The sequence below is a fragment of the Numida meleagris genome, chromosome 5 (assembly GCF_002078875.1).
Source record: "Numida meleagris isolate 19003 breed g44 Domestic line chromosome 5, NumMel1.0, whole genome shotgun sequence".
In the NCBI taxonomy this organism is placed as follows: Eukaryota; Metazoa; Chordata; class Aves; order Galliformes; family Numididae; genus Numida; species Numida meleagris.
In genome coordinates, this window is record NC_034413.1 from 60,775,855 (window position 1) to 60,803,698 (window position 27,844).

The 27,844-nt window shown below is 42.2% G+C and overlaps 1 protein-coding gene and 1 long non-coding RNA gene across 3 annotated transcripts; one reads left to right on the plus strand and one right to left on the minus strand.

The window, feature by feature from the left end:
* LOC110399738 lies at window positions 1-4,681 on the plus strand. The gene is made up of 3 exons (XR_002439387.1): window positions 1-350; window positions 3,734-3,835; window positions 4,595-4,681. It is a non-coding gene; the product is annotated as an uncharacterized LOC110399738 (long non-coding RNA).
* On the minus strand, window positions 4,126-27,552 carry HSPBAP1 (HSPB1 associated protein 1). Of its 2 annotated transcripts, none has more exons than XM_021398897.1 (7): window positions 27,367-27,552; window positions 21,432-21,616; window positions 17,655-17,791; window positions 14,375-14,492; window positions 8,049-8,132; window positions 4,927-5,037; window positions 4,126-4,728 (listed from the first exon to the last, which is right to left on the minus strand). In XM_021398897.1, exons 1-7 carry the CDS (start codon window positions 27,503-27,505, stop codon window positions 4,171-4,173), a joined length of 1,332 nt encoding a protein of 443 aa, XP_021254572.1. In that variant the 5' UTR covers window positions 27,506-27,552; the 3' UTR covers window positions 4,126-4,170. The 2 variants fall into 2 exon arrangements, with proteins under 2 accessions (XP_021254572.1, XP_021254571.1); XM_021398896.1 differs by having other exon boundaries at window positions 14,375-14,546.

The following is a 27,844-nucleotide window of genomic DNA, read 5'->3' on the forward strand; positions in this document are numbered from 1 at the left end:
CATCAGCCCTCCCCTCCGCCTGCAGCCAGCACCTGCTGCATCTCCTTGTGCTGATGGCTCCCACCTGCTGCAGCACTGCAAGAGGAGCCCGTTGGGGCCTCGTTGACCTCACCTGGGCCCACACCCACCCACGGGCCCCATTTAAGCTCAGCCCTGGAAGGCAGCTCTGTATTTGAGTGTGGGTGCTGTGCATTGTTTTCATGGTGGCTTTTGGGGGACCTGCATGGTGGCATCCCCCCAGCCCTGCTTGTTCCATGCAAGGATCTGTGCCTGTCTGACTGCTTGCTGCACTGGGGACCTGCCAGCAGCCCTGCTGTGACTGCACCCACCTTGTCCTTCTGCTCCTAATGGTGAGTTGCTGCACTTTGAGCCTCTGTGGAGGCAGAGTTGGCCCTTATCATGTTGTCACATCATGGTGTGAAAAGGGGCTGTAAAGAGCCCATAGGATGGAGGGATTGTTTTATCTTTGCTGTGCCCTTGAGCAACTCATGTGTGTGCACCTGCACAGGGTCAGGGCTGCAGTGCTCCCTATAGGAGTGGCCCTGGCTGGTGCCCAGAGCTCCCCAGCCACTCTCTCAGCAGGATGAGGACTGGCCCTGACCCTGTGGGCATGGGCAGCTCTGTGTGGTGGTGCTAACTGGGTTAATGGTATACCTGGTGCTGGGAATGCTATGAGTTATGTTAACAGCAGCATCTGGGGAAATTACATCTTCATTAATTGGTTCTGATTGCTTTTTGGCGGATGTGAGATGTTTTTGACTTTGTCATGCAGGATGGGATTTATTGTTCCCAGTGCATGCAGTAAATGCACAAATACTGTTACTTTGCTTTTCCTGTTGCCTCTCCAATGAGGCAAAGGTGTGAAGGACCTGCTTGGTCATCTTCTCCTTTCTCTGCTGTGACAGCTGAGGTGGGTTTGATTTTAGCGGACTGTGCCCTGGTGCTTCTTCTCAGAGTTGTTGTGAGGCTTTAGCTTCCAGTCAGCGCCGCAGCAAACAAGGAATTAAACCACATTTCAACGAGCAGTTGCTGCACAGCAGAAAGCCCTGTATTTGGCAATGACCCTAAGCTCTCTGGATGAAAAATCCAAAGCTCTGAGCAAATTCAGAATGGGGTAGAGGTGAAGCATTGCCTCCCTGAGGGAACCAGGCTAGAACTTGTTCGTGGCATCGAGCTCCATGTAAGTTATGGGGCCATTTGTCCTGGGATGGCAATGAGTTGTGTTATGGCCCTGCTTGTTCTGCCTTCTGTTTATACAACATCGTTTTTCATTTTAATGGTGGTTTTTTTTAGCCTGCTTTGTTAGGGCTGCTGCTAATTGGAGTGGATTCATGTGCTGTGCCCCAGCGCTGGTTGAGTAGGAAAGGTGAGGTTTGCTGCCAGGTGTCATGGGTGGGCCAGGAGGAGCGGGTATGGCAGTGCCTGGGGAAGGAATCTGGGAAGAAATGCAACCTCCTGGATGGTGCAGCAGTTCAGAGCTGGGGGTGATGGAGCAGAGGTGGCTCTGTGTGGGTTGTACAGCCACCAGGGAGAAGAAAACCCTTTTTGCAAGCCACCTTTGTGCCCTTCATCATATATGTGGGCCCAACTCTTCTGCGCGGAAATTGGGTTTAAAAGTTCTTGGTGCTTGCAGTGTCTGCTTCAGACCTTTGTCTGAAGTGGTTTGCATGGGTCATTGCACGGGATCGAAGCTTGTTGCTGCGGCAATTTCAGCGGAGCTCTGGAAGGAGCAAAGTTCACTCTCTCCACGCGCAGCACTGTGTTCCACTGAGGAACTCCAACCCATATGCTGAACAGGGAGCGAGCAGCCTGTTTTCCAGCACACTGCCTCTATAAATAGTAAGCAGTGCCACAAAGCCCAGCACAGCTGAAATGGATGTGAGAAAAGAACATGGAGGAACATCATCCTGGTTTCCTTTTCCTCCCTAGTTCAACTGTCTTGGGTGGTAAAACCCTTTTGCGATGGCCTTTCCCCATCAACCAGTCTGGAATGTCCACCCAAGGAGTTCTCCTGCACCACGCATCTGAGCATTCATATTTGTAGCTGACAAGCGCAGCAAGGCGCTTACTGGCAGACAAAGGTACTGATTTGCAGCGCTGCTTTTATTTTTTAACGGGCAATTGGCACTGCAGAACGGTTCACTCTGCCCCATCAAGGTGCCAAGTCTGTTATTAGTGAAAACATCAATTTATGGCTAACGCTGTATTGTAACATATGTCACAGCTCTGCAATTGAGCTGCTCTGCGGAGTGAACGGAGCCAGAGCGGAGAGCTGAGAAATGGGAATGTTGGGGGAGGGGTTTCCATTGGGCAGTGGGACAGCCTGGACCTGCAGGGGATGACCTCCCAGGCCCAGTGCAATGCTTGGCTGGGCCCCTGGGCTGCAGCATGGCTTTAGCCTCCACATTCAGCCATGTGGTGCCAATCTCACGCTGTCACTCAGTATAGCAGAGATAAGGAATGTGTCACTTCTGTACCCATCCCACTGATGGCTATAGGCCACCACCTGCTCAGCTGTTGCCATGCCCATTGCTGAGAGAGAGTAGGGAATGCTTTCTAGGGGAGAAAGTTTTCTTGGTGACTGCAGAGCAAAGTGGTTTCCTTGCAGCTGCCGGAAGGCTGAGTTTTCTGCTCTCTGTCAAGCCAGGCTGTCACCGAAGAGGTCAGAAATCATTTATTTTTAACACTATGAATATGTAGAAACTTGTCCAAGCTTCTCCACAGAGTGGCCATGAATTTAGAAACAGTCAGAAATCATGGCATTCGGTATCCTGTGAATCCGGTCAGAGCTATAAATTTCTCTTATTGGCCTGTGGGCCATTTGCCATACGTGACTTGCTAAATTTGTGGTCATTTCTCTTTCTACCTCTGTGTGCTGAGTATATGAGTGTGATTTTATATTATGCCTCTGAGACATAAAGTCCTTCTGGTGCTTTTGCTTCGCATCATAAACAGCCTTGCTCTCTTCTCCTTGTCCCCTTTGCTAATGGCTTCTGGCCACAGCCTGGCTCTTAAATCATGGGCTGCACCTGGACAGGCATAAAATGCAACTCTCCCCAGATGGAGGGTATTTGTTCAGAGCGGTGAGCGATGTCTCTGAACACATGCAATTCAGCCTTGTGCTAACAGCCTCCACGAGGCAGGCCCTCCATGTAGGTAATGGAACCTCAGCCTGCAGGGGTGAGTCCTCCAGAGACTTTTGAAATGTTCTGAGTCTTTATGAGGGTGTCATTCTGAATGCGAGGGGAGAAAATGGTTGGTGTAGATACTGGGGTGTATGTGCGTGTTAAAATCATCTCTGCCGTGGGGAGTGAAGCTAAGGAAGTTTGCATCTTGGGTATAGGAAAGGTGGTGCTGCTCCCCTCCTCCTTTTCACTGCTTTTCCTCCCTCACATATAACCATTTCAGATATAAAAGCCTGTTTTACTGCAAGACTACTTTTGGTCAGTGAATTAAAACAAAATGCTTGCAGCCCTACCCCTCAGTGCAAATGGTCCCAGCAGCAGCAGTGATCTATGGGCCCTGCTCCTGTGGACAGCCAAGAAAAAAAAACAAGTATAATGATGGGCCTGAAGTGGGGTGTCATTGATGCACATATCTTTTGAGCTATGCCAGCATACCTAAATGGTGCTGCCTTATTTGACGGCCTGCTCCCTAGGAGCCTGGTGAGCCACTAAGGGCAGCAGATGTGACCAAGATATTTCCTAACCCATTTCCAATTCTTTTGACACAGCAGTGCCAACATACAAACATGAACTGTATCAACAGGACTGCTGCTTAAATTCTGGTAGTGTTGCAGTGGTGCAACCCCACTGAGACTGTTTGGCACATTAAGGTAAGACATGAAAAGCACGGTGTTCTTTAAGATGCACAGATGCTCAGAGCTGTACAAGGTGTTAAAGATCCCATCCATGCGACAAGGTGGAATTATAACTATGCTCTGTGTTTGCACCCATGAGGAACTCTGATTACTCACACCTTTCTCTCTCTATCCATTATGAACTGGTTATTCTTTTAGCTCAGCTTCACTCTGCCACTTAACCATTACCTGCGTTTGGATCTTAAAAAGTTATTTGAAAGAAAAGTAAAACATTCTATTACTAACTTAAGCACCCAGAACAAGGCTGCCATTTGATTTCTTTATTTCAAAAATGATGAAGACCTCTGGCATTAAACTCTTGTTCTCTCCAAGAGCAGCTGAGCCACTAACCTGATGACATGTGGATTAACCAGGCAGTCCAGCAAATCATTGGTGGAAAGGGCTGCCTGCGAGGCACTGGGACTACTGTCTGAATCCATTTGATTTGCAGGCATTCTGCAGTCATTACTCATTACCAATTGTTTCCTGGTGCAGTGTAATTTTCCAAAATGTCCTCCTTCATTTTCATGGAGAAGATCTCCATCGTCACTTTCAACTGCATCTGCAGCCACTGAGCTTGTTTCTTGAGACTGCGGTAAAACTTGAATGAGATGAGGCCCAAAAGGAATTTTCTGTAAAGTTTCTGCTTTAAATGTTGAAGAGCTGAGCTCATGGTTTAGTAATTGGCTGTCCTCTGGCTCACAGCTAACTTGCCTTTTCCTCTTCTTGCATGAGGCTCTCGTCGTGTGCTCTGCTCCACTGCTGCTGGGATGTGCCCACTCTGACACGTTCGCCTTTTGACACTTGAAATATGCAGACACTGCCTGATTCAGATACTCAAGATTGATTTCATGGGATGTTGCCTCGACCTAAGAAAACACCCAAAATGCACTCAGTTAAAAGGGGGAATGTTTCAGTTCAGTGTTGCATGATTACCTTCTGTGGATTGTTATCTCTACACAAGGGGAAGGAATTTAGAATTCCTTCAGGCAGCAGAAATGCAGAGTTAAGCAAAATGTCAGTAATTCTACACTATCACTGTTATAAGAAAGCAGGAGAGCGCTTACCTCTGTGGGATTTAGCCAGGGATCTCCATCACTGGAATTTTCTGCTGATTTTAGGGCACATACCAGTGTTCTAGTTATTGCTTCCTCTACGCGGGCTTCATGATCTGCATCCTGCCTCAAGAGAACAAAGTGTTACAGACAGGTCAGCACTTGAATCTCTACAGGATGTTGGAAGATGGTGGCAAGAACCAAATGGATGACCTCGGTCTGAAAGCCATGTTCATGTATGTAAGGTAGCCAAAAGGCTGCAGATTTCTGAAACTCATATTCATCTGTACAGCACTCACATGCGTAACAGCAAAGGCTTTGGTGTGACTACTCATGCAGACAAGGACTGGGGGGAGAAAAAGAAATTCCAGTGTGTGTATATAATCTTTCTGTATTAGTGTTCTGTTAATTGAATCTGGTGCTTGAAATTACAATGCAATGTTAGCATTTAATTAATATATGCATTTATAGGATTCCTTAGAACTAGAAGGACCATGAAAGTATATAGCAAATTTTATATATCTACACATTAAGAGTAATTTAAGAACTTAAAAGGATGTTGCAGCAAGGCAGTAACCATCTGCGTCTGCAGATGAGCAAAAGTGAGGCTCAGACTTAACAAAATGCTGTATCACATGACAGTAACAGAAGCTAATACACTGCTGCAGCTTCAAACATCAGCAGAAGGAAAAACACATTTCCTATAACAGCTCAAATTAAAAAGCAAGTTAGTAACTAGCATTTTGTTTCAGGCCTTCACTTCTTCCATCATCCCACTGGGCAGCTGGGTACCAGTTCAGATGGCAGAAGTAAGATTTTTTTTTTTTACTTTCCCATTTAACTGTTTTTTGTTGTATGTAAAAGGAGGTAAGACTCTGTGAACAAGATTTAGTTCAGTGACTTCAATGACAGATGTCTAGAAGTTGGTACATAAATTTGGTTTCGTTGAGATGCTTAGGCATACAGGTTTTGGAAGAAAGATGTAACCTAGTCAACAGACAACCCTGCACTGCCTAATTGTGGCTTAAGGGAACATGTCAAGCAATCCATGCATCTTGCTACTATGAGTGGTGAAGGCAGTAATTCATCTGGGGACCCCTGAGTAGAACTTGGGATAGCTGAGGATGCTTTATTTATTAATGGTCTTACATAACAAGTCCCCAAAACATTGATTTTTATCTACATGTAGAAGTTATTTATGGTGTTGCACTCTTGGGACTCATCCTGGTCTCATGGATAACACGGCTGTACTGATTGCATTAGAGCGTTAGGAAGCATGGAGTGCTTCGAGCGGCTCACATCCAGCTGAAAACAAGCTAAAGTTCTCCTCTAAAGGCCTGCCAATTTAATTAACGGTCTCGCTAGGACTATAAATGTTGGCATGATTCACATCTGTCAGTACGAAAGCAGATGGTAACAGCTGTGAGCAAGAACTGCTTGATTTGGTAATGGAAACATTCTCAATGTTGTCTCTCAGCATCCATGTCAGAATCTCTACGGGTAGACTGCCCAACACCTAATGGTGCTACCATCATCTGTAGGGACAGCACCTGTAAGGACCTTTCACCTCAGCTGCAACTGTTGGACTGCTTTCCAAATCTTCTTTTTGGGGGGGTAGAGGTGGAGGTTACTCATGAGCAAGATCCAGCAAACACTCCTCTGCTCATGATGTCATCTATACACAACTGTTGTTGTCACCAACAGGATCTCAGCAAGACTTTTACGACCAGAAAAGCCATGGAGTTTAGACTATTTGTGAGGCACAGCTTAGGGCACAAGTGTGTGTTGACATCGGAGTCTCTCTGAGCATGGGGTGCGCAGCCAGTTCTTCCAAATTACCTCCAAAGCTGCCAAGTTTAAGGCAGGCTTAAATGGTTGCACAGTAATATTGTTGGTGCTTTCTCTGGCACTAGATACAGTCTGATTATACGAGCTCAGTGTGGGCTATGGGCCTGCTGTCCTTTTAAGTACACGGTCTCATCTGGAAAATTCCTCCATGAGGAAAACGCCCAAGTCTGCCTTTGCTTTGCAAAGGCTTGGTTTAAAGCTGGTATGAGAAATGTATTCTGTAGTCTTTGAACAGCAGCTGAATGCATGTGTTCACCTCCCTGAAGATTTCCAGTCTAATAAAGGTGCAAAAAAAAATTCCCATAAGCATTTTAGTGAGGCAGCTTTCACAGGCCATTTCAAAGGGCCTTTTTCAATATTAAACTAGGATTAATGATGGAGCAATTTGAATCAGAAAGCCTGCTGTAGCATTGAGGTGATATCCCTGGAACCATCCCATACATATTAGGTAACATGAGCGAGAAAAATTGGAGCCTAGGGAAAAGAAAATTAATTAAATATGTGAAAAATCCAACTCTGGGCAAATCAAAACTATCAGAAATGAAAATTCAAACATCCTCTGCCACCTCTTTTCTATCACATTGATTATTTTAAATTCTGAATTAGCTTTGCGTGTAAGCATGTGCTTGAGGAGAACCTGCTGTTCGTCATCCTCTATTTGTCACCATGCTGGTTAGTCCATGAGAAATCAGACACAAAAAGTTTAGCATGTATTTAAGCCTTTGCTTGACTGAGGTTGCATGTGTCTTCTACTGAACTGGAGCTTCAGATCTGGAACTTCAGAAGGTTCTTCAGGAAAAGCTCTAACAGCAAAGGCTCTTCCCTCACTGGTGCTGAATATCTCAAAGCCAATGAGGCTGAACCAGACAGGCAAGGGACAAAATGCTTTGACCTTGGTACCTGAAGATCTAATGCAGCTGAAACACAGCTTAAGTGGCATCATTCCTCTGTCCAGGTCATTCTTATCACTGATTTTGTTAGAGATTTATTTCTCCCTCCTGCTTTCTCTAGAAGAATACTTGACTCAGATTTGCCACTGGCAAAGCATAGCTGTATTTAGTGGAGGCTGACAAATGATGCCAGTAGAATATGCAAGTCTGCAAAGTTTTCTGGCATCCCTGAGGATGAAAAAAGCAATGTAATTGTAACTTAGCACATTGAAATCACTCAAATTGGCTCATGAGGTCATCAGATCTGGGACAGGATTATTTGTCAGCTTTCTGACTTCTTATAATGTATGCACTCATGGAAATATGGCAGCACTGTGACATAAAAAAGGAAAATACCAGTTCAATCCAAGAGTTTATGCTGACAGTAATGGGGTCGATGGATTCCACATAGTGCCACCAGTGCCTGGGAACAAGCAGGACCTGGAATCAGAGACAATGTGTTAGGTACCGGTAGAAGGCTGAAGGAAAGCTCTGGTGTTTTAATTAAGGTGGCATGGGATGTAGAGGCAGAATGAGGCAAGGAATAGTGGTAGGTGGTGGGAGGTGATCTTTATTTCTTCCAACCAGCCCTTCCCCAAGACTTAAATGCTGTTAGTACTTTCATATAAGAAGTGGGCATGACCTTGAACTACCTCTTGTCCAAAATCTTCCCACGTGAAGCAGGACAGTAACCTTTCAACTGCTCTAGACAAGCAAGGTCCAGCAGTACTGGGGACAGCAGTTGCTGTAGCTGTAGAGCAGGGCTTTGGGGAAAGTCTTGGCCAAGCGAGTATTCTTTTGTAGACTCTCCAACAGAGCAGGCTTCCCACTTCCTTTAGAAGGACTGCCAGCTGGCTTCCCCCAAAAGTGGGTATCCTAATGGTAATCTAGGTGATTAAAAACGTGCAGCTCCAATTCCAGTAAATAATTACCTGTATTAAGCTTGTCGCTTTCAGTAGATAGGCTTTTAAGGAGAGTGTCCCAGAAATCATGACAATCTAGTTTAGATCAGAGCTTTACAACTATATCAGGATGATAGCTGTGACATAAAATTGATTCTAACCCATGGCTTTTATGGTACAAAGACATTTATGTTGTTTTGATGATATAGTACAAGCATTTCAGATTAGTGAGCATTAGATTAACATAGAGCTATCAAGAAAAGCATAAAAGATGCTTTTTGACAGGGAATGAAAATGGTCAGAGATGGATAAAAATACTTGAGAATGGGGAAACCGAAGCAATGATCTGTATCTGAATCACAGCCAATTTTTTTTCTTGCAAGGCACAAATTACTGAAAAGAATGCTCTACTAGCTAGGGAGCCCCGTGCTTTATTACACCAAAACATGGCTAATGACAAACTGCCTGTGAAGGAAACAGTGCCTGTGGCCCCCGTCCTGCAAATGTTTAGAGGGCAGTTGTGGGCCACCAGCAGAAATGTTCTCCACAGGTTTCAATTTAAGTCAATCAGGAAAAAAAAATAAAAGCACACACTATCCAAAGGTCAAAACTGTTTGTAAATTGTATTTTAATCCAGTACAGCATATGAAACAGAGAAGGAAGGAATTGAGAGAAAGGGGAAAATCAATTGTGCCACTGGTGGCACGGTCCAGGCCTGCTGTAGAACAAATGAAATGCTTTGCTTAATTAGAGATGTGGTTGCAAGCATCAAAAGCAATTAGCTATGTCTGAATCAACAACCGATGGGTTACACTGCTTACTGTGATACCTGGTTATCTGGAACGCTTTGTCTGCTGTGAGATGTCCCCTCTACCAAAGCAGAATTTAGCTACAGAGGTGAGCATTGCAAAGCCAGCCTACTCAAAGAGGCACTAGGAAGTCAGAGCTGAAAGGGCATGCAGTAGAAAATACACAGGCTGGCAGGCATTGTTTGTTTTTTATATGGGCGCATACGTGAGTATGAGTTCAGGATTCAAAAATACCTGTGTGTTGCAGATTGGATTATGGAAGGCTGTTATTCAGCAAATACGAATGATGATTAATTCTTATAGAATCATTACAGTTGGAAAAGACCACCAAGGTCACCTAGGCCAACCATCGACCCATCACCACCATGCCCACTAACCATGTCCCTCAGGATGATGCCTCTAAAAGCGTATGAAACCCTATGCAGACTGAAGCAAAACCATGATTTTTATTTTTACACGGAACAAGCTTTGTCACACAAACCTACACCTTCAATCAAGAGTGGAGTTGCATTAGCTGCAATTGGATTGTGTTAGCAAGTGTTTGCCCACATTTTGACTGCAGAATCATACAAAAAACAAAGACTCATCTCTCTAATAAGGAATCTTAACACTACACCCACTGTTAAAGAGTCTGGGTGCCATCCAAATGACAGGTCGTAATGATGAAGCCTGGAAAACGTTGCTGTACGTTAGAAGGTGGTGTATTTTCTATGGTAAAGTGCTGGTTTCAAACAACTGGCTCCTTCCTGTAAGATTTATGGCAACAAGAAAATTGAGATTATCAAAATGCAAAGAGGCTAAAATTTTAAGGAAGATGAAGAAATGGAAAAAAGTGATTAAAAGCAAAAATACAGCTGTGAGGAGCAGCTGAACTAGCAAAATCAGAACAATAACCCAGCAGAGAGAAGCAGAGTGGGATTCTTTTAGCTTGATGGAGGAAAAGAACAAAAAGAAAAAACCAACCAACAAACAACCCACCAAACATCCATTCACCAACAAAACAAAGCAGACTTTCATATTTATGAACATAGAGCACAGATTAACTACATTTACAACCACACTGAAATAGGAAATATATTAAATAAAAAAAAAAAATGCAGCAAACGTTTCACAGGGGAAAATGCAAGGTGCAAAAACAGAACAGAATCATCCCTAGCTCAGAACAAATCTTGTGTTTGCCTGATTTCTGCAGAGTGTATTGAGCTCTGTGGGTTGGGAAGATACCAATCTAAATAGCAACCAATCAGATAATTCTAATATTTAGGCTAGTGATAGGCAAATATAGCGGATGAGGCTAAAGTAGGACAGAAATATCAGAAAAGATAAAAATGAAATTCTAGACTCTACGAGGAGGAAAAAAAAAAAATCAAGAGAACAGTTGGGAGAGTAAGTGCAGCAATGCTGCAGCCTTGTACAGCACAGAGAACAGAACAGGTTTAAATTCTCAATGGATGTGATTAACTTGATACAGTGCAAAGGTAGGGCAAAGGTGGAATTGCTTCAAAAAAGAGGAGCGCATCCCCTGAAGTGAAATATTATACCAAGAAATTCCTGCTCATTAAAAAAAGATATTTGGGTAAATGCCAAAGAAAAGGGAGCACCAAAGAGTGTGTGTGATGGGAGGAAAAAGATGGGGGAGGGGGAGACAAACAAATAAACGGCAGAGCCACCTGCAAACCTGGCAATGAAATGCAACCACCACAAAATGCATAGGAAGCCCCATGGCTGTTGTGTGGCTGCCCTCTCTCACCTTGCACTGAGGTCTGGCAGCAGCAGTGAGGATGAGTCCCCAGGAGTGCTGCTGCTCGTGGGGTTCTCCATGAGTCGCAAACTGGTGGTGCTTTTCAGCACTGATAATAGTATAAATCCAACCCCTGGACTTGTCTACCTCTCCTGTGATAGTTCAGGTGCCCAGAAGACGAGCTGGGATGTCTGAGTGTTGAATAGAGCCTTCTCTATGGGGGTGACTGGAGACCAGCTCTGCAGTCTCCCACTCGAAAATCCTCAGTTCCTCCCTGATATCTTCCAAAAGAAATTACCAACCATCTATTTACACGCTGCTACTGACAACTCTGAACTCTCCTTTAGTAAAATTAGTTAAACTCTTAAACAAAAGCAGTTTTTAACTGCAGTCTCTTTTAAAAAGTATTTAAGCTTTGAGCTGGAATGTTTTATTGCCTTTCAAAGTTTGATTTGCTGCACTTCCTAACTTACTACATTTTTATTTGTATCAGTTATTTCCCTTGATTACTGAGACTGTGTCTGTTCCGCTGTTCCCCTCGTGAAACCCAATCTGAAGTTTTCACCCCTTTTTATCAAAGGTGGCACGCAGAGAAATCCCTCCCTGACCTCACAAAGATTTGTGCTTGCCCAGGGTTGATGGGAAGTCAGAGGTGTGCTGACACTGCCGTGCACTTTGGCTGCTGGGCAGGATCCCATGGTGTGAGGCTGCAGCAGGAGCATGGCAAGAGAAAGCTTGCTGCTGTTCATGGGAACTTAGTGATGGCTGTAGCTGTGGATCCAAACCTAGTTAGAGGTTTCCTGTAGCCTAGAGTTATTGTGGAATTTACGAACAATTAAAATACCAGTGCTTTGGGGGAAAACTCATTAGCCTGTGTTCAAATCCATCCAGTCTCTGTGTTCTGTGCTTGCAACCATTACATAGGTGACCAGGTCCAAATGTTTTCAAGAAGCCCCTACAGTGTACGTGAGCTTGTAACTTTGTGGATATGGTCATGTACAGCTGCCAACCCTAGAACTACACAGCTGCCTATTTAAATAAGCTATCTAAATACTATCATCATTTGTACTGAGATTGAGAATAATCTTTAATGTATAACCAGAAATTGTATTAATACCAATGTGGAAGTTCATCCCACAGCCACTGGTTGAGAAGAGAATGAACGCTTACAAAACCTAAAGTCACAGCTGACTGCTTAAACTCATAAGCTGAATTGTTCAGTGAAAGTAGTGAAAAGGCACAAAGGATGCAATTGAAGTACACATTGTGCACTGGTACAATGTTATACAAAGGAATTCTGCTTTAAAGGCTTAAATGGGTGCAGGAAAATGGCTTGTAGCAAAAAACGACCAGAAGGTGGCATGAGACACATGAAGTTTTTGACATTCAAAGCTGCAATCCCCCTACATGCAGTTGCTCTCTTGAATACCTAAGAACACCTTTGTCTTTATTTTTTCAAGCCTATGTTGTTACAGTATCTAATCCAAAATGTCCTGCATGTTGTCTGGGAAGGAGCGGAGATGCTATAAACCACCACAAAATAAAGCTGGCTGCAAATTTTAAAGCAACTGTATTAATTTGGCATGAAACCATCTGCAAAGCTTGTATCAAGATTGTTATTATTTAGGACCCCCTCACTCCTTAACAGAGGAGTTCTTCTAAGTCAATCCCTTTCACTGAAGAGCAGCAGTCCCCAGCCAGCTGACCCATAAGCTGCTGGATGAGATCACAGCATCACCCAAAAGGCAGTGTCAGAATGGATGAAGGTGATACCTCACTGCTCCATCACTGCTTACCTTACTTCCTCCCCAGAAATCTGAACAGCATCTCCTTCTTCGTGGCAATACAGAGAACCTGTATTACCGGGCTGGCTCGAGATCTACATTCCTAGCAAGATTTATTTGTAATTGCTTTAAGCCTAATTAAAATTAAGATCATATTAAAGGCTCACTACCGTACTTGATCATTCCAAGGCAGATTTTGAAATTGAAATAACATTGGGGATCATGGATAATACGAAGCTGAATGGATGTGGTGTTTTCACCATAGTAAAAATGTTTCCTTAGTGCTTTAAATTATAAAACACTGTTACTCTAACAAAGTGCAGATGGCAACACTAATCATTTTGCTTCAGGAGCGTGACTAGGAGATGTAGAGCAAACAGTGCAAGTTTGTCACAGATTCCCTTCCCCTTGCAGCTGTACCAGCAGCAGAACATATTGTTACCAGGCGACAGACAGGGTCCTCTCATTGAAACTACTATCTTGTTCTCATCTGCCACCTCCTCAGCTCACAGGAGTGTTTGTGACACCAAAATTATCTGGATTAGTGAAAATCCATTCTTCCAAGTGCCGAAAGCAGCTGGGTTTGCCAGCTTTTGAGGGAATGCTCGCGCAAGGAGCTGAGCTGGTGAGTCAGTAGAGGTGACATCTGGCAGGAGTATGGTGAGAAGATGCTAGGAGCAATGCATGCTGCACAATTCCTTTTGAAAAGCTTGACGGTTTGAGATGCACAGGAGTGCTTTACAAGGATGTGTTCTGCTGAACAAATGAAAAGGGTAATTCACTCTAAATACAGAGCATGTTCTTTAAATAAAGGAGGACGCTAGCTACAGTGTGAGACTAGAAATTATGAGTCCTGAGTCCTCCTCTCATATCGCTGACTGGCTGTGACTCTAAGTCAGGCACTTTAACTGAACCTTCTCAGTAAAACAGGGTTAGTAATACCCTCACATCCTTGTAAAGCACCATAAAGCCTCTGGATGGTGTGTGCTTTAAATGCAAGTATCATCATTATAATGCTCTACAATTAAAGCAACAAGTTGGGCTAGTGTTCCCTGGTGAAGGTTATTCTTTGCTATCAAATATCAGTTCCTTAGCTGGCTCTCCACGCTTATTAATCAAATACATTTTATGCAATGTATTGATTTCAGAGTAGACAGGTTAGAGTATCGTTGAAGAAAAATTTTACAACAAATTGAAGGTGATTGTAAGAACTGTTATGTAACAGGGCAGTCTACTGAACTAACTCTCCAAATGTTTGTGGGTTTTGCATTAAAAACCTTGTAAAGTTGCTGTGAGCAAAGAAACTTGCCACGCCGAAAGAATTGCTTATCAAACCTGAGCACAGAATGGAGGGGAAGGGAATCTGAGATTTCCCAGCCTTTAGTTAGACAGTTCAATAATTTACTAGGATTTTTAAAGCAATATAAAGCTCATATGGGAACGGTACCTGTCCTGGACTGAGCGTAACCACATGGGCTGTTGTGTTCCTAAACTCAGGAAAGCGTTTCAGATCAGGGTTGGCAACGTTGACTTTGCTGAATATGCTGGATTCCTCATAAGGGATCCTGGTGGGATAAAGGAAACCGGTGTCACCAGGTGGGAAGAGGTGCCATCTTTTCCTGAAAATAGAAAGAAGATGGAAATGTATTCAGCGCCTGTCAGTTACGGCAAAGAACTAAAGGCAGTAGCAAGGTTTTCAATAAAACATAGATCTGCCTTGTTGTGTGAATCTCCTACGCAGTGAGAACACAGGCACTGCTTACAGGCTCTCCACTAAAAGTGTTTTTGAAGTATTTCACTTTTTAATTTTTCAACTGAAAAGATTTACAGCTTCTCACCAATTATTTTTAAAAGGCAGATAAAATTTACGAAAAAGCTCTCCCATCTGGTTCCTGCTTATTCCCTTCTAAAGAGCAACAGGCAGCATTTACAGGTGCTCAGAGAGCATTAAATATTGCTTTACAAACCAGGAAAAATAATTTCAATAGAGACAATACCTTCATTCTCTGAATGAATAGCTGCTGTCGCCATGTTTGTTGTAAAAGGAGAGCACTGCTGTTTACAATGGACAGTAAAGGAGTATGGACGTATTCTTCTGTTTCTTGTCAGCTTGTACAGTCCTTATTTTGACTACAGTCACAAAATCCTCATCGGTAGTAAAACTCTCCTTGACGCTCCCTATGTCACAGATGTGGCAATGGCAAAAATAAAACTAGAAACATCCACAGATCTCAGTATCCTCAAACATCCAGTTATTGTTTGTGTGTGTGTGTGTGTGTGTTACCAGTACCACATGCTGAAAACATGGCTTTTATTTGTGCCATGGGGGTTAAGACCTCCATAGCATGACTAAACGACCAGGTCAAGCAGGGCAGGTTCATTCCGCTCACACTGGCTCTCGTCTTCCAGGTGGTTTTCTGTGCACCCAAAGAAGCTGGTCAACACGCTGCAGTGCAGAGCCAAGCAGAGCAGGGACAGAGAGACCAGATCACAGAGAGAAAAAAAGAATATGCCAGAACTGGTGGTGCCAGTTTTATGACTACTATAAAATGAATGTCTTAGCAGCTCCATGTTATTTAGGAAAAGGAATTTTACATGGTTGTACTTCAGTTGATTGAAATAACCAGAAAGGAATACACAAAGGGAAAATTTACTATGTTTAAAAGTGCCAGACAAATCAGCGCAACAGTGACCCTGGTATTAAGTAATGGGAAAGTAAAGGCAGAGACTTTGCAGCATATCTGGACAATGTGCACAGCTCTCCCTTGTTCCAGACATTGACTACATCTTTTCTTTTTGTTTCTTTCCATGGTACTAATTTCTGCTCTTTGTGTACCGCCCTTGGTTGTCAGTTCTAAGTCATACATCTGAAAATGGGAGAAAGGCAGCCAAATGGCACAAGGAGAGGGGAGATGGGAACAGCAGGGTAGCCAGAACTGCAGAGATCAGCACAAATGGAAGTGCCATAGGCTGCTGACATTTCTTGGTTTGCTTGGTGCAAACACACAATAGTTCATCTGAAAGCTGAGCCCTGCGGGAATTTTACTCTCCCCTCCAAGCTAGATCCTCCAAAGGGGCAGAGAGGAGGTTAGGAGGCTTACGGGTTAATCCTGCAGACTCATGAAAAAGTAATATAGTGAAGCAACAAATTAAGAAGCCCAAGGGATGCAAGGAGGAAATTCAAGATAGCAACAAAAGGGCTAAGGAGTGGTCCCTGGCTTTCCTGCAAAGGCAAATCTATTTCAGTTCAGCATAAGCTTATTTTCTGTCACAAAGCCTGTCTTGTTTGTGAGTCTCAAAAGGGATTCTTTCTGCTCTGGAGAAGTGCAGGATTCACACGCTTGTTTAAGTTTGCCATCTATTTATAGGCTTTGCTCTGAAGAGGAAAACAACTTTGTCTTTTCAGGCCATGCAAAGGCTGCAGGATTCTCCTCTCCCTGAGAGGAGCAAGGAGGGGGTGGGAGCACACTGGCATGGAAGGCAAAACTGCAGTGTGATGCTTGAACTCTGGCTGGAGTTCAGCACCTGAAGGTAGAGATCAAAGAGGCAGGGCAGGTACTGGGTCTAGATTACTGTACTTAAGTATACCCAGTATTTAGGTGGATCCTTAGGAGATACTTTGGCATGTAAATCTCACTGTTTTCACTGAGAATTCTGTCTCCAACGTACATTTTAGTGTCTGGACTTCAATGCATAACACTTACTGATGCCACAGGAAGTCCTGGGGACTGGCTGCAGCAACAAGAGCAGTGCCAAGGGGCTTCCAGAGTGTCTCTGCTGCACATTCACCCAGGGACCTGAAGGCTATTTACAAACATGAGTGAAAGCTGGCCTGAGAGCTAAAGAGAACCACCCTGCTTACAGATAAGATGATGACACATTCATTTGCTTCAGCTCTTAATGCCAGTCAGTGCCAGTGCCCAGAAAAGAAGGCAGGATGTCTGCCTGCTGCTCCTGCACCTTAATCACAAGGCAGCTGTGACTTACTAGTTTTATAAAACATGTCAGAGCAATTAATCACATTAAAATCCCACTGGCAATTTTTTCCTTCTACTTTAAACTAAATCACACCTAAAAAATGCATGCAACTTTGCTTGTTACCATAGCATTACTCCAGTAGTAATAGATTGAAAAAAAGACTTGAGGCCAATCTGCCAGGACAGCAGAAAAAAACGTTGAATAAAAAAGACAGTGGGCAAACAGGCAGAAAGCAACAGAAACAAAGCCACATGTCCTCATAATGAGTTTGGAGCCTTAAATGTCCCTTTTAACTTTGCTCACCGCTGGCTGCTCCCATCCTGATGTTCCCCCTTTAAATTAACTGTAGCAGCCTGTTAGAAGCTCTTGCACAGAGAATGTTGTAAAGTCTAAAGTAGTTTATTTCCATTTTGCTTCTGGGCTTTTTAACTCTTTATCTCCTGATGCCAATTTCCCGAATTTATAACGACCAGGAAGATTAAAAGTTCGATGGTGGATAACAGAGAGTCTGGGATGGAATTTCATCAGACTGAAGAAAATATATCTTACCTTCACGCCCCAGTCAAACTCCAAACCCCTAAATTCTGCCATTTCCTATAAAACAGTTCTGATGCTCTTCAGTTACTCAGAGCTCAGAAAACTAAAATAATCAGGATCTAAAATTAGTGCTCGAGTAAAAAGCTAACTTCATAGCACAATATATCTTTCCTCTACTTCCTGCATTTGCTCTATTTGCATCTATTTGTTACCTTCCTTGTATTTGCAGCACTAAATTGCAGCCGTAAGAGTCCAAGTGGCAGGGAGTGTTTGCTCCTTCTGAACCAATCCACAGCGTGCTCTCTTTTCCACTTCTTCCAGGAAAACCAAAGTCAGACCACCTTATATCCTACAGTAATGAAAAGGATACTTACGTAAGCTTTACAGAAGATTCACATCCTCCGCTCAGTTCTCTCAGTCTCCTGAGCTCTCCCTCCACCTCTCAATTCCCCTCTGACTACTTCAGTTGTTACTCCTCAGCGGGGGTTCCTGCATGCATGGCCTGTACCCCTTCCTCCAAGACCCTCCTCTCCAGGAGCACTTCTGCTGATCTTCTTCTTTTTCTCCCTGTGCAGCCTCCCAGATCTTTGTCTCCATTTCTCATCCTGGCCTTTCATAACTCGAGTTTCCTGTTTGTTCTACAGAAGGACTGCCCAGCTACCCTGTGGCCACACATGGCTTCTTTTCCTGCTTTTCAAACACTTTTTTTTTTTCCCTATTCTCTATGTTAACCATCCACCCAGGCTCAGAATTGCTGTTTGAAAAATCCTCGTATATGGCACTTAGAAAAAGAAAGGAAGGAAAAACCTCCATCCCCTTTTCAATACAATTTGATAATCCAAACGGCATGCCTGCTTTTTGTCTCTCTGATCCTGCATCAGCTTTCTCCACGTATTCTGGAAACACAGATTTTATCCTATCAGTGCCCCAGTGGCACGCGGGTTTTTATAAATTCTTTAGCATTTAATGGACACATTCTTCTCTTGCCTTTGCAACTGTGGAGGTGGTGAATGTAAAATACTTCAATTACACAGGGAGACAGAGCAGAACAGGTACGCGCCTATGGTGAACGTGAGCCTGGAGCTTCCCGGGACTTTGATCCTCGACCAGGTTTTGCAGGAAGGCTATGTATAGCTTGGATAAAGCCTTCCTATCTTCCTTTTGCTCACCCTGCAAACTGCAGGGCCCAGTGCCTGGAGAACATTCCAAATACATTGGCCAGAGGCTCTGGAGCCCCAGATGGATTCTTAGGGAACAGAGATTCACTTCCTGATGGTCTCAGGCAGATCGCTTCATCTCTGAGCTTTAGTTTTTCCATCTTGAAAAGGAAGGTAGTGATATTTGCTCTGTTTCAGAAAAGCACTTTCAGGATCATTCATCCCACCTAACTTTAGGAACCTACTTCGAGCTTGGTTCCTGCTCTTGTCAAAGCACTCTATCACCGCTTGGAGAAGCCTCTCTTTTTCCACTGTCTCTAAACAGAAAATAGAAGTCCAGCCTCCTAATTTAATTATGTAGGCCAGGTGATTGCAGACAGGTGGATGACCATCCCTCATTAAAATCTATGGACAAGGAAATCTACAGCTAGACATGACTATAATGATAACTTCACCATGACTCTGTGTTAGGAAAATGAGTGATAGCCTTCCCAACAATGAGGTGTTGCTCAAGATCTTGAATTTCAGAGGTATTGATTTTAAAGATATTATTTGAAAAAAAATGCAGAAGTCTAATATAAACATTTGTCAGAAGCGGCAAAAAATCAAAAAGAAATAGTTGCTCCTATAGATTTCAGCAGCCATAAAATTTAAAATCCAATACAACTATTTCAGTGATAAAGTTAAGCGCAATACCATCTCTACACTTTAATCTCACACCTAAATAGTTTTTGTATTTTGTTACAATTTAAGTGGAAAGAAAGCACACATAATCGATATTTGACTTAAAAGAACTTTCTGAAAATGCCTCAGCTGTAGTAAACAGTTGAAGCGATTATAGGTAAAATAGTTTTTAACCAACGAGCTGAAAAGGAACTGGTAGGATTTCTGAAATCTCGTCACAGTGGGCTCCTTTTCTACAATAAAAAGCCACAGCCAGAAGAAATGTGCTAAAAGGTGTTCCAACCGTAACAGATGGCACATTACTTGTGAATTATATTTATTTCATTTGCTGCTTATAATGAAGTTAATCTGTACCCGTATGTCACTTTAAAAGGTCTCATTTCTATTTAAACTTCACGCATATATCTCGCTTCTGATTTATATCTCAAACTCTGTAATGAAATATCAACTGAACAAAAAATGTAAGATGCTAGATACTGCTCATAGATTAGAATAATGGAATCATTACCTTAGCCCACACAACTGTAAATGATAAACAGCGCAATCTAAATTTCAAACAACTTCTAAATGGCCCTATTAATCACTATAAATAACAGTGCAGTTGGCCTTCTTTTCCCCTTCAAGTCACCTTACGTAAATCTAAACAAAATCTAGAATGAAGAAAGGGGTTATCATCAAATTCACACAAGAGTGGAAGAGAATTTCTACAGAGACTTCTTTTGGCTGGTATAAATTGTGTAGCGGTGTTTCAAAATCCATGAGTCTGGAACTGACTGATGTATTTCACTCCCATGCCTGTGAAATTGGCAGATGACATACACCATATTTGCTTGCATAACACCATTGATTTTTTCCTTCCCAGATTCTGCTTTTAAAAAAATCCATGGCATAACCATTACGTCTGTCTATTCTAAAATAACAGTACAATCTGTTGCTTGTTATAGGTCAGGTGATGAGGTTGTGGTGTGATACCTGCACAGAAATGCAATTCCTGGAGACTCGATTTTGTACTTGAAAGAGGGCAAGGAGAAGAAGGAAGGAGGAAAGTGGTTGTTTCCTTCCAGTGTGCTTTTATTGACCAAATGAAGCAGCAGGCTGTTCAGGTCTTCTGAGCTGCTGCTATCCTCAGAGTTTTGTGCTGTCTATTCAGGCAGAAAGAGAAGGCCAAGAAAGAATCACAGACAAATTAGAGACTCAAATTTGGAGAACTCTGAAACATCCCTGGAGCTCCAAAATAATCTTGAAGAACAAGCTCTGGTATCAGTCATGTGTTCAGTATGATTCAGGAAGGAGAGGAAAAAGACAGGCAAGGTGCTCCCCACGGCCAAACATTATGGTCCAACCACATAACAAAAAGAAATGAGACAGTGTGAAAAAAGACTGAGCACTGAAAAGTGCCTATTTTGCCAGTATAAAGAATACATATAAGGAGCATGGGAAATGCTTTCTGAGGAAATAATTAATTGAAAGAGCTTATCAGTTTGCACTCCCCATCATCCCAACAATACAGTATTTGCTGAGAATTATGATTCCATCTTCATGACTGAAAGTGCAGAAATGAATAAGGCTTCAATTACTACTCTTTCTTCACATCTTTTGATAAAGTGTACCTTTTGTATAGCTATCCTTAATTTTGTCCTCCTGCAGGCAGTAGTAGAGGGAATGTAGATGAGCCATTACATTGAAATAGCAGGTAGCCACAGAAAAAAAATTGAAAGAAAATATTCCAGCTACGTGTCCTAATACCTGCATTTGGAAATTAGTATAGATTATCATAGAATCATAGAATCATTAAGGTTGGAAGAGACAACTAAGATTATCTAGTCCAACCATCGACCCATCACCCATGCACATGACTCGGTGCTCTCTGAGCCTGCTCTGGAAGTCCTCCCTCCAGTCACAGAATGGTGCAGGGCTAAATGAGGAGTGGTGCCAATCTGACAGTTGGTTTTGTTACATCTGGTATTGGTCTTAGGCTTACAGGGAGACACGGAATTTTGGCTGGCAGCCACGTGGTACTAGCCTGAGAGCCAATAGCTTTACTTCAAAATTTAAATATAAATAGAGGGAATTGCAGTAGAAGTTTCAGAAGCTACACTAGATAATTTGCAGTGAGTAAGGTAGAGGCAGATAATATGAATGCTTTACCTGGAAAACTTCCTCCTTGTCTTCAAATATCCTGGCAATGTATTTGTAGTCAGCATAAGCCCAATATTTGGAGTGCTCAAAACAACTGAATGGTCCAGAGAGATGAGAAGGCTGTCCACTACTCCAGGCCAAAAACTCTTCAAGAGTAGCCTTCACGTAGCTACAGCTGGTTTCAAACTGGGGAACTAGAACAACAAAAGAAAAACCAAATATTACACAAGCACCGAGCACAAAACCAGTCAAAATAATAAGTAGTTTCTCTGTTGGCCCTGGGTAAATGTAACATGAAATACAAAGCAGGAATAGGTGGCTCGACTCTGGTCAATAAAATGGTTCTCATCACCTAACTCATAATTAGTGTCTGAGATCACTGGTTTTTCATTAAGGTTTAAGTGAAAGTCTGTTACCTTGAACATGCTGTGAGGTAAAAGCACACCAATAGTTTCTGCTGCTCGTGTGCAAGGCACCATTAAGCACAGGAACTCGATAATACATCCACGACTCCTAAAAAACTTAGACTCCATCCTTTGCATGGCCTCTCTTTTTAAATGTGAGCTGAAAATGCGTACACAAGTGCACATCATAGTGCATATTATACCCTTTATTTTGACTCTGTGGATTTTTGTTGATGGACATGTTCATCTTTACCTTTCCCACTTAAAGCATGACTAAATCAACACATCAATGCATGGCAAGCAAAGTATGGAGCCACGCGCCTGTCAATGATCCATTCAAAATGCTGTGTGTACCTATTTTTCATTTGGGACAGAAGAAAGGATAATGTGCTCCTTGCCAGACAAAAGAACAGCATTACTGGCAGTATTTTGCTCCCATCGTGCTTTGGTCTTGCTGTCTGGTACAGCCTTCCAGCTCATGGTCAGGTCACTTGGAACACCTACAAGATAACCTCCATCACAGCAGGCTTTCCTTCTGGTTATCTGAGATCTTCATTACCCACAGCTGCTAATTGTGCCAACTTCAAAGAGACTTATCCAACGTTTTAAAAAAATACAAAATTACTGTACTATAACCACTACGGAGGATAAAAATTACTGCAGCCTGTGTGAATGACAGTGATGGAGCTGCAGTTTAACCTTGTGTAACTTGCATAGAGCTGTTCAAAAATGGGATCCTTTAACAGTCGCGCAGCAGCAGCAGCTCTTAGTTCTTTACTGCTCTCATTTTGTTATCACAGCCATTCCCATACAGTCTCATACATTTGTTCTTATTCCTTTTGGGTGGGAAAACAGCTTTTGCCAACCCTTATCACCATCATTTTGTCATTTTCCATTGTAGTAGCCCAGGTAGCAGTTTTCCTTCCCCTTGCTATCAAATTCATTAACTAAAAAATGCCAGATAAGCCGCACTATTCAGCAATATGTCACTTGGGTCTCTGCAGTATAAGGGCTCCCTAACCTAAGAACTGCATGTAAGACATATAAATCACCTGCAATAACCAAAAAAACGTGTATCTGATTCTGTCTCCATGTTGCAGTTCAATGCTCCCTCCTGATATCTAGTCATTAATGCAATGCACATCATTTTACTAAAAGACGTTCTGATGGAAAAATTAGATAAAAGATACAAGCACTATTGAAGGTGGCTCAATATCTATATTATTTTGATGAGAACAAAGAGTGCTCAAGACACTGCCTATTTTCCTAGATAACTCAGGAGCAAGTATTTTAAAAGCAAGAAATATGCTCTTTCTAGCTTCCAATGTATTTCACTCTGAGCTTTATTTCAAAAAATCCAACTGTGAATGACAATGCTATCTTCCAGGATACAGTCTTTTCAAGGCAATGTTCTTCGTTTAATTTATAGCTAGTTCAATACCGAGGTTTGGGTGCTTATGGAAAAATAAATAGTCCCCCTCTACTCTGCCTTTGTAAGATCCCATCTGGAGGACTGTGTTCAGGCCTGGCGCTCCCAGCACAAGAAGGACATGGAGCTATTGGAGCAGGTCCAGAGGAGGGCCACAAGGCTGATCAGAGGGCTGGAGCACCTCTCCTATGAAGACAGGCTGAGGGAGTAGGGGCTCTGGGGAGACCGCACTGTGGCCTTCCAGTACCTAAAAAGAGGCCCATAGGAAAGCTGGAGAGGGATAGGACAAGGCTTTAAACTGAAAGAGGGTGGATTTAGATTAGATATAAAGAAGAAATTCTTCACTATGAGGGTGGTGAGGTGCTGGAACACATGGGGGTCGGATTTAGGTGGTTTTTAAGGTTCCTTCCAACACAAACCATCCTGTGATTCTATGACATCTGTAGGCATGAGAGAGGGAGCCGAGTGCTTTTTGCACAACAGCAGCTCCTCCTGAATTAAGGTCTAGTCCTGACAGATGTCAAGTTGTTTTCTACTCAGAGAGAGTATTTGCAGAGCATATCAAGGAAAATGTATGAGAAAGGGTAATAGCCTTAGAAAATATCCTAAAGCTCTAGTAAAAATGAAAGTGAAATGTCTCCTCCCTTTCTTTAAGCTTAAAAGAAAACCAAATATCCATTCATAGCTGCTGTGGAATTAAAATTATTTAAATAATCCAAGCCAAGAGTAACATTTTAACGTTATGTCAAAGCACAGGCACACTCATAAACCAAAAGACTGACCATTCACATCTAATTCTCAGCTTCACGTAGCATTTATTCAGCCTATTGTATTTGCACTATCCTCACAGCTTTCTGTGTAGCAATGAAGTCTATAGCCACCTTCCCTGTATCAAACCTCTGAGGTCTGAATTCTTCTATTGTTCTTAGTGGCAAAACTTCTTGTGCAGGTGCCTAAGTTGCAGCCCTTTCCTATCCAACTGCGTATCTGACAGGATCAGCTCCACAACAGCATCTCTAAGAAAAAATTCCTCCAGAGATCTCATGACTCACGGCTGATCAGTACGACAGCCTCTTGCTCTCTCTAGCTTCCTCACAGTAAACGCTTTGTTTATTCATTTCAATATGCAACCAGATAAACAGTCAAAATTAGAAGACTGTAGAAAAAAGGTCTGTTTTGAGGAAGCTTTCTTCTTCCTTTGTAAATGCAGGTATGTTCCAGGTGGCCATCAGATAGATGAGCTGCATATACTACTGCATTTTCTCTGCCAGAAACTCAACTTCAGTAGCTGCTGCTCACCTGTTAGCCCGACTCAGAAAAATAAATATTTTAGCCTGGCTGGAATTAGATAGGTACAGATTTCTTGATTAATTGCACCTTTATTGCTCTTGTAATGAATGCTGATATTCTCTTTGGAGGTATCTTATCTCAGTCAATTTTTAATCCTCTGATTGCATTTTTTTTCCTCTAACAGACACATTCTGTTTAACTTGTGTAATCAGACAGAATACTATCAAACACCTACACTTAGGTGCGTATAAATAATTCAAGCAAACAATTCGCACATACTGCTAGCTCCCATGTTTTCCATGTTTCATCTGCCAAATACACCTTCTTCATCTGTGTGCCTGAGGAAGTTCTAAATCAGCAAGAAAAGCAAATACAAAATCCAAGCAGCTCTCACTGAGTTGCCACATCGTCAGTTCTCACTTTGTTATATTAAGGAACCTTCAGCTCAGGAATCCCCCAGTACATTGCAGATATGTTAGCAAAGAAAGATGAGAAATTGTCATTGGAAGAGGTTTCAAATTATTTAGGATTTTCCAGATGAACCTAATAATCTCAGAAACTCTGAAGCAGTCATTTCAGTGATATGAAAATGCATCAACTTAGAAGAGAACAGTTTCCTTCTGCATGTTTCCAACTGAGTGCCAGGTGTTGTCCTGTCTAATGTTAAGTCTACTCTAGTCTAAAGGCAAATAATTTAGTATTAACATAGAAGGAATACTCAGAGCATATTCAATATCATATTCAATGTAAACTGAGTTGTATTCTGCTGTTGCTTTATCTAACCACACCACTGCCTCTGTTTCATCTGGGAAAGTTAGAGCGAGCAAATATAAGAAAGAGAGGCCCTCACTGAAAAACTGTTACACAAGAGTGAGATCAACCATTTTCCAAATGATGGTGGGACACGAAATGTATTACATCATTTCAGACTCTGAGATGGTTTGGCTAATGGCTTCCCTACTATAACCTTACAATGCAAATCTTTTATAGCAAAACAAGTTGCATTCAGTTATAATATAATTCCTGACAGCCCTACCCATCTTCCTGAAGACACTTCTAGCTCACATTAGCAAATGATGGAGGTTCCTGGAGACAAATTGATTGCTGACTAGGAATCGATGCTGTAAGGAACAAGTAAAATACAGATAGATGTAGTTCCAAGATACAACTCCCAGTGTAAGCCGTATCCTTAGTGATTACAAGTTATTGTTAAGTGATGAGTTTTAGCCACTTAGTTGGTAGCAACAGTCCATCACTTATTCACAACTCCATGAGTCCCATCAGAAGCTTTCCCAGTTGGAACACCCATCTGTCTTTCAAAAATGCCTACTAATTAATGTAGACTAGGACATAAACTATCCATTTACCTGTGCTAGTGAGCCCTGCATCTTGGAACTGAGGTACATTAACAAGGTGTCAAGGAAAATGTCATATAAATGCAACCTTTACCTTCTTCTCTACTGGAAACTGGTGAGTGCCTTTAACATTTTGTTCAAGAACTGGCTGATACCTCTCTGAAGTATAGTTACACCAGTGGAGACTTGTACCAACACATTAATTCTACAACTCAGCTATCACATCTATAGAATGTGGATAAATAACACTTGCTTCCCTAGGGGATGATGCAGGGATCATTAATCCAAGCTGGTAATATGCTTTGAAATCCTAAAATGCAAAGCATTTCTCCTCTAACACTTCTTTCTGTTTCATCACTTCTCTTGCAAAAACTGAACATGAAATATTATAACCACCATGATGTGAAGAAAGCAAATTTCACACAGTGTTGTAATATAATATGATGTAATCCTACCATTTCCATAGGAACTGGCAGAGCCTCTCCTGGAGTCTCTATGCAGTCCCTATGCTCCAGGAAAGAGGTGGTCCAACTGAAGAAGGTTAGGAGGTTAGACGAGTAATAGATAATAGCTAGAAGGGGTCTAGAAAAAAACCTCACTTACACTGAACATTTTTTAAAAAATGGGGTTGATTGGCCTATGGAAAAAAAACACAGAGATTGAAGAGGGGGAAGATATTTCATGGAAAAGGGAGAAAGCAGGTGACAAATTGTATTTTGGTATGTGGTTGGGAGAGCTAAGAATATAGAGCCTAAAATAAGCACCAAATAACCTCTAAAGTGGCTGTCAGATTGCCAGTTGGGGGTACATGGTTCTTGTATCTTCCCACCCTGGTCTGAAACTCTTTCTGTCCATGGATACATCGTGACTAGTATTGTGTAGCTACAAAGACAGTAGTTGCAGTATTTAAAATCAACCCCAAAACTGGTCTTTCTGCTCTGCCATGTTCCTTTATCTCTGTGTCAATCTGAAGGGTTAGAGCTGAAGTTGTTCTGCTGGCATCAGATGACTTCATTTGTACTTCTACAGCATTTTTCATCACAGGATCTTAAAAGTACCGAAAACTATCAGAGTCTTATCAAACCTCTAGGAGGAAGGCATTCTCTACATTTTACAGGTGAAAAAAATGATAGGCTGTTTAATCATCTAATTTTTTAAGGCACTAAGTTTGTGGATGTGGAAATTCAGTTTGTCTGAACATTGGAATCACGTAAAAGAACAGGATCGAACACACATTCTACACAGCAAGGAAAAGAAATTGAGACTCTTGATTCTTGGATGTTAATGTTACCCACCATATTTCCTACTACAAATAAACACACAAGAAAGCAGAGTTCCAGCGTTGGTCAAACTTACTGACCAAAAACTATGATGAAAAGTAACACATTAGAGAGTGGACAGTGATAACAGAGAGGCAGAGAATTTGAAAAAAAAGAAAACGTATCACAAGTCCACCTCTGTCTCACCTAAATCCATTGTCTTCAGTCCTATCCTAAACTGTATTGTCTTTCCATCCAGCATCGCAGAAAGGTATTTCACATCCCAGTGCAGGGCTGGCCAGTCACCAACCATGTTACAGAAGACTGCAGGTTGCTGCAGAGACATCACGATTTCCCTGGCTTTCTCAGGAGTAAATGGTTTGACATCTTCACCTGTGTAAAGGAAAAAAAAAAAAACACACAACCACAGCTGTAGAGAAATGATTTATGATACATGATGTGTTACCTATTATCTCCCATAGCATGGGAATCATTAAGAACTAATACTTAATCTGTTTATAGTTGATTTTTTCACGTATTACATTTGCAAAAACTTCTACGTAACATTTCTAGTGCAGATACTGGAAGAACATTCCTACACTAAATTTCAATTTAAAGCAGTGTACTAGTACTCAAAATGTAAAATAAATAAATAACTGAAGAGGCATATGCTTACAGTTTCCAC

What these genes read in the sequence shown, in the direction of transcription:
- HSPBAP1 (XM_021398896.1), bottom strand. Translation starts at nt 27,505, where the DNA reads ATGTCTCTGCAGCAACCTGCAGTCTTCTGTAACATGGTTGGTGACTGG. An exon ending in ACTGAAGACAATGGATTTAG is followed by an intron (nt 21,617 to 27,366) that starts GTGAGACAGAGG and finishes TTGTTGTTCTAG; the next exon opens with TTCCCCAGTTTGAAACCAGC. An exon ending in CCTGGCTAAATCCCACAGAG is followed by an intron (nt 4,729 to 4,926) that starts GTAAGCGCTCTC and finishes GTGTTTTCTTAG; the next exon opens with GTCGAGGCAACATCCCATGA.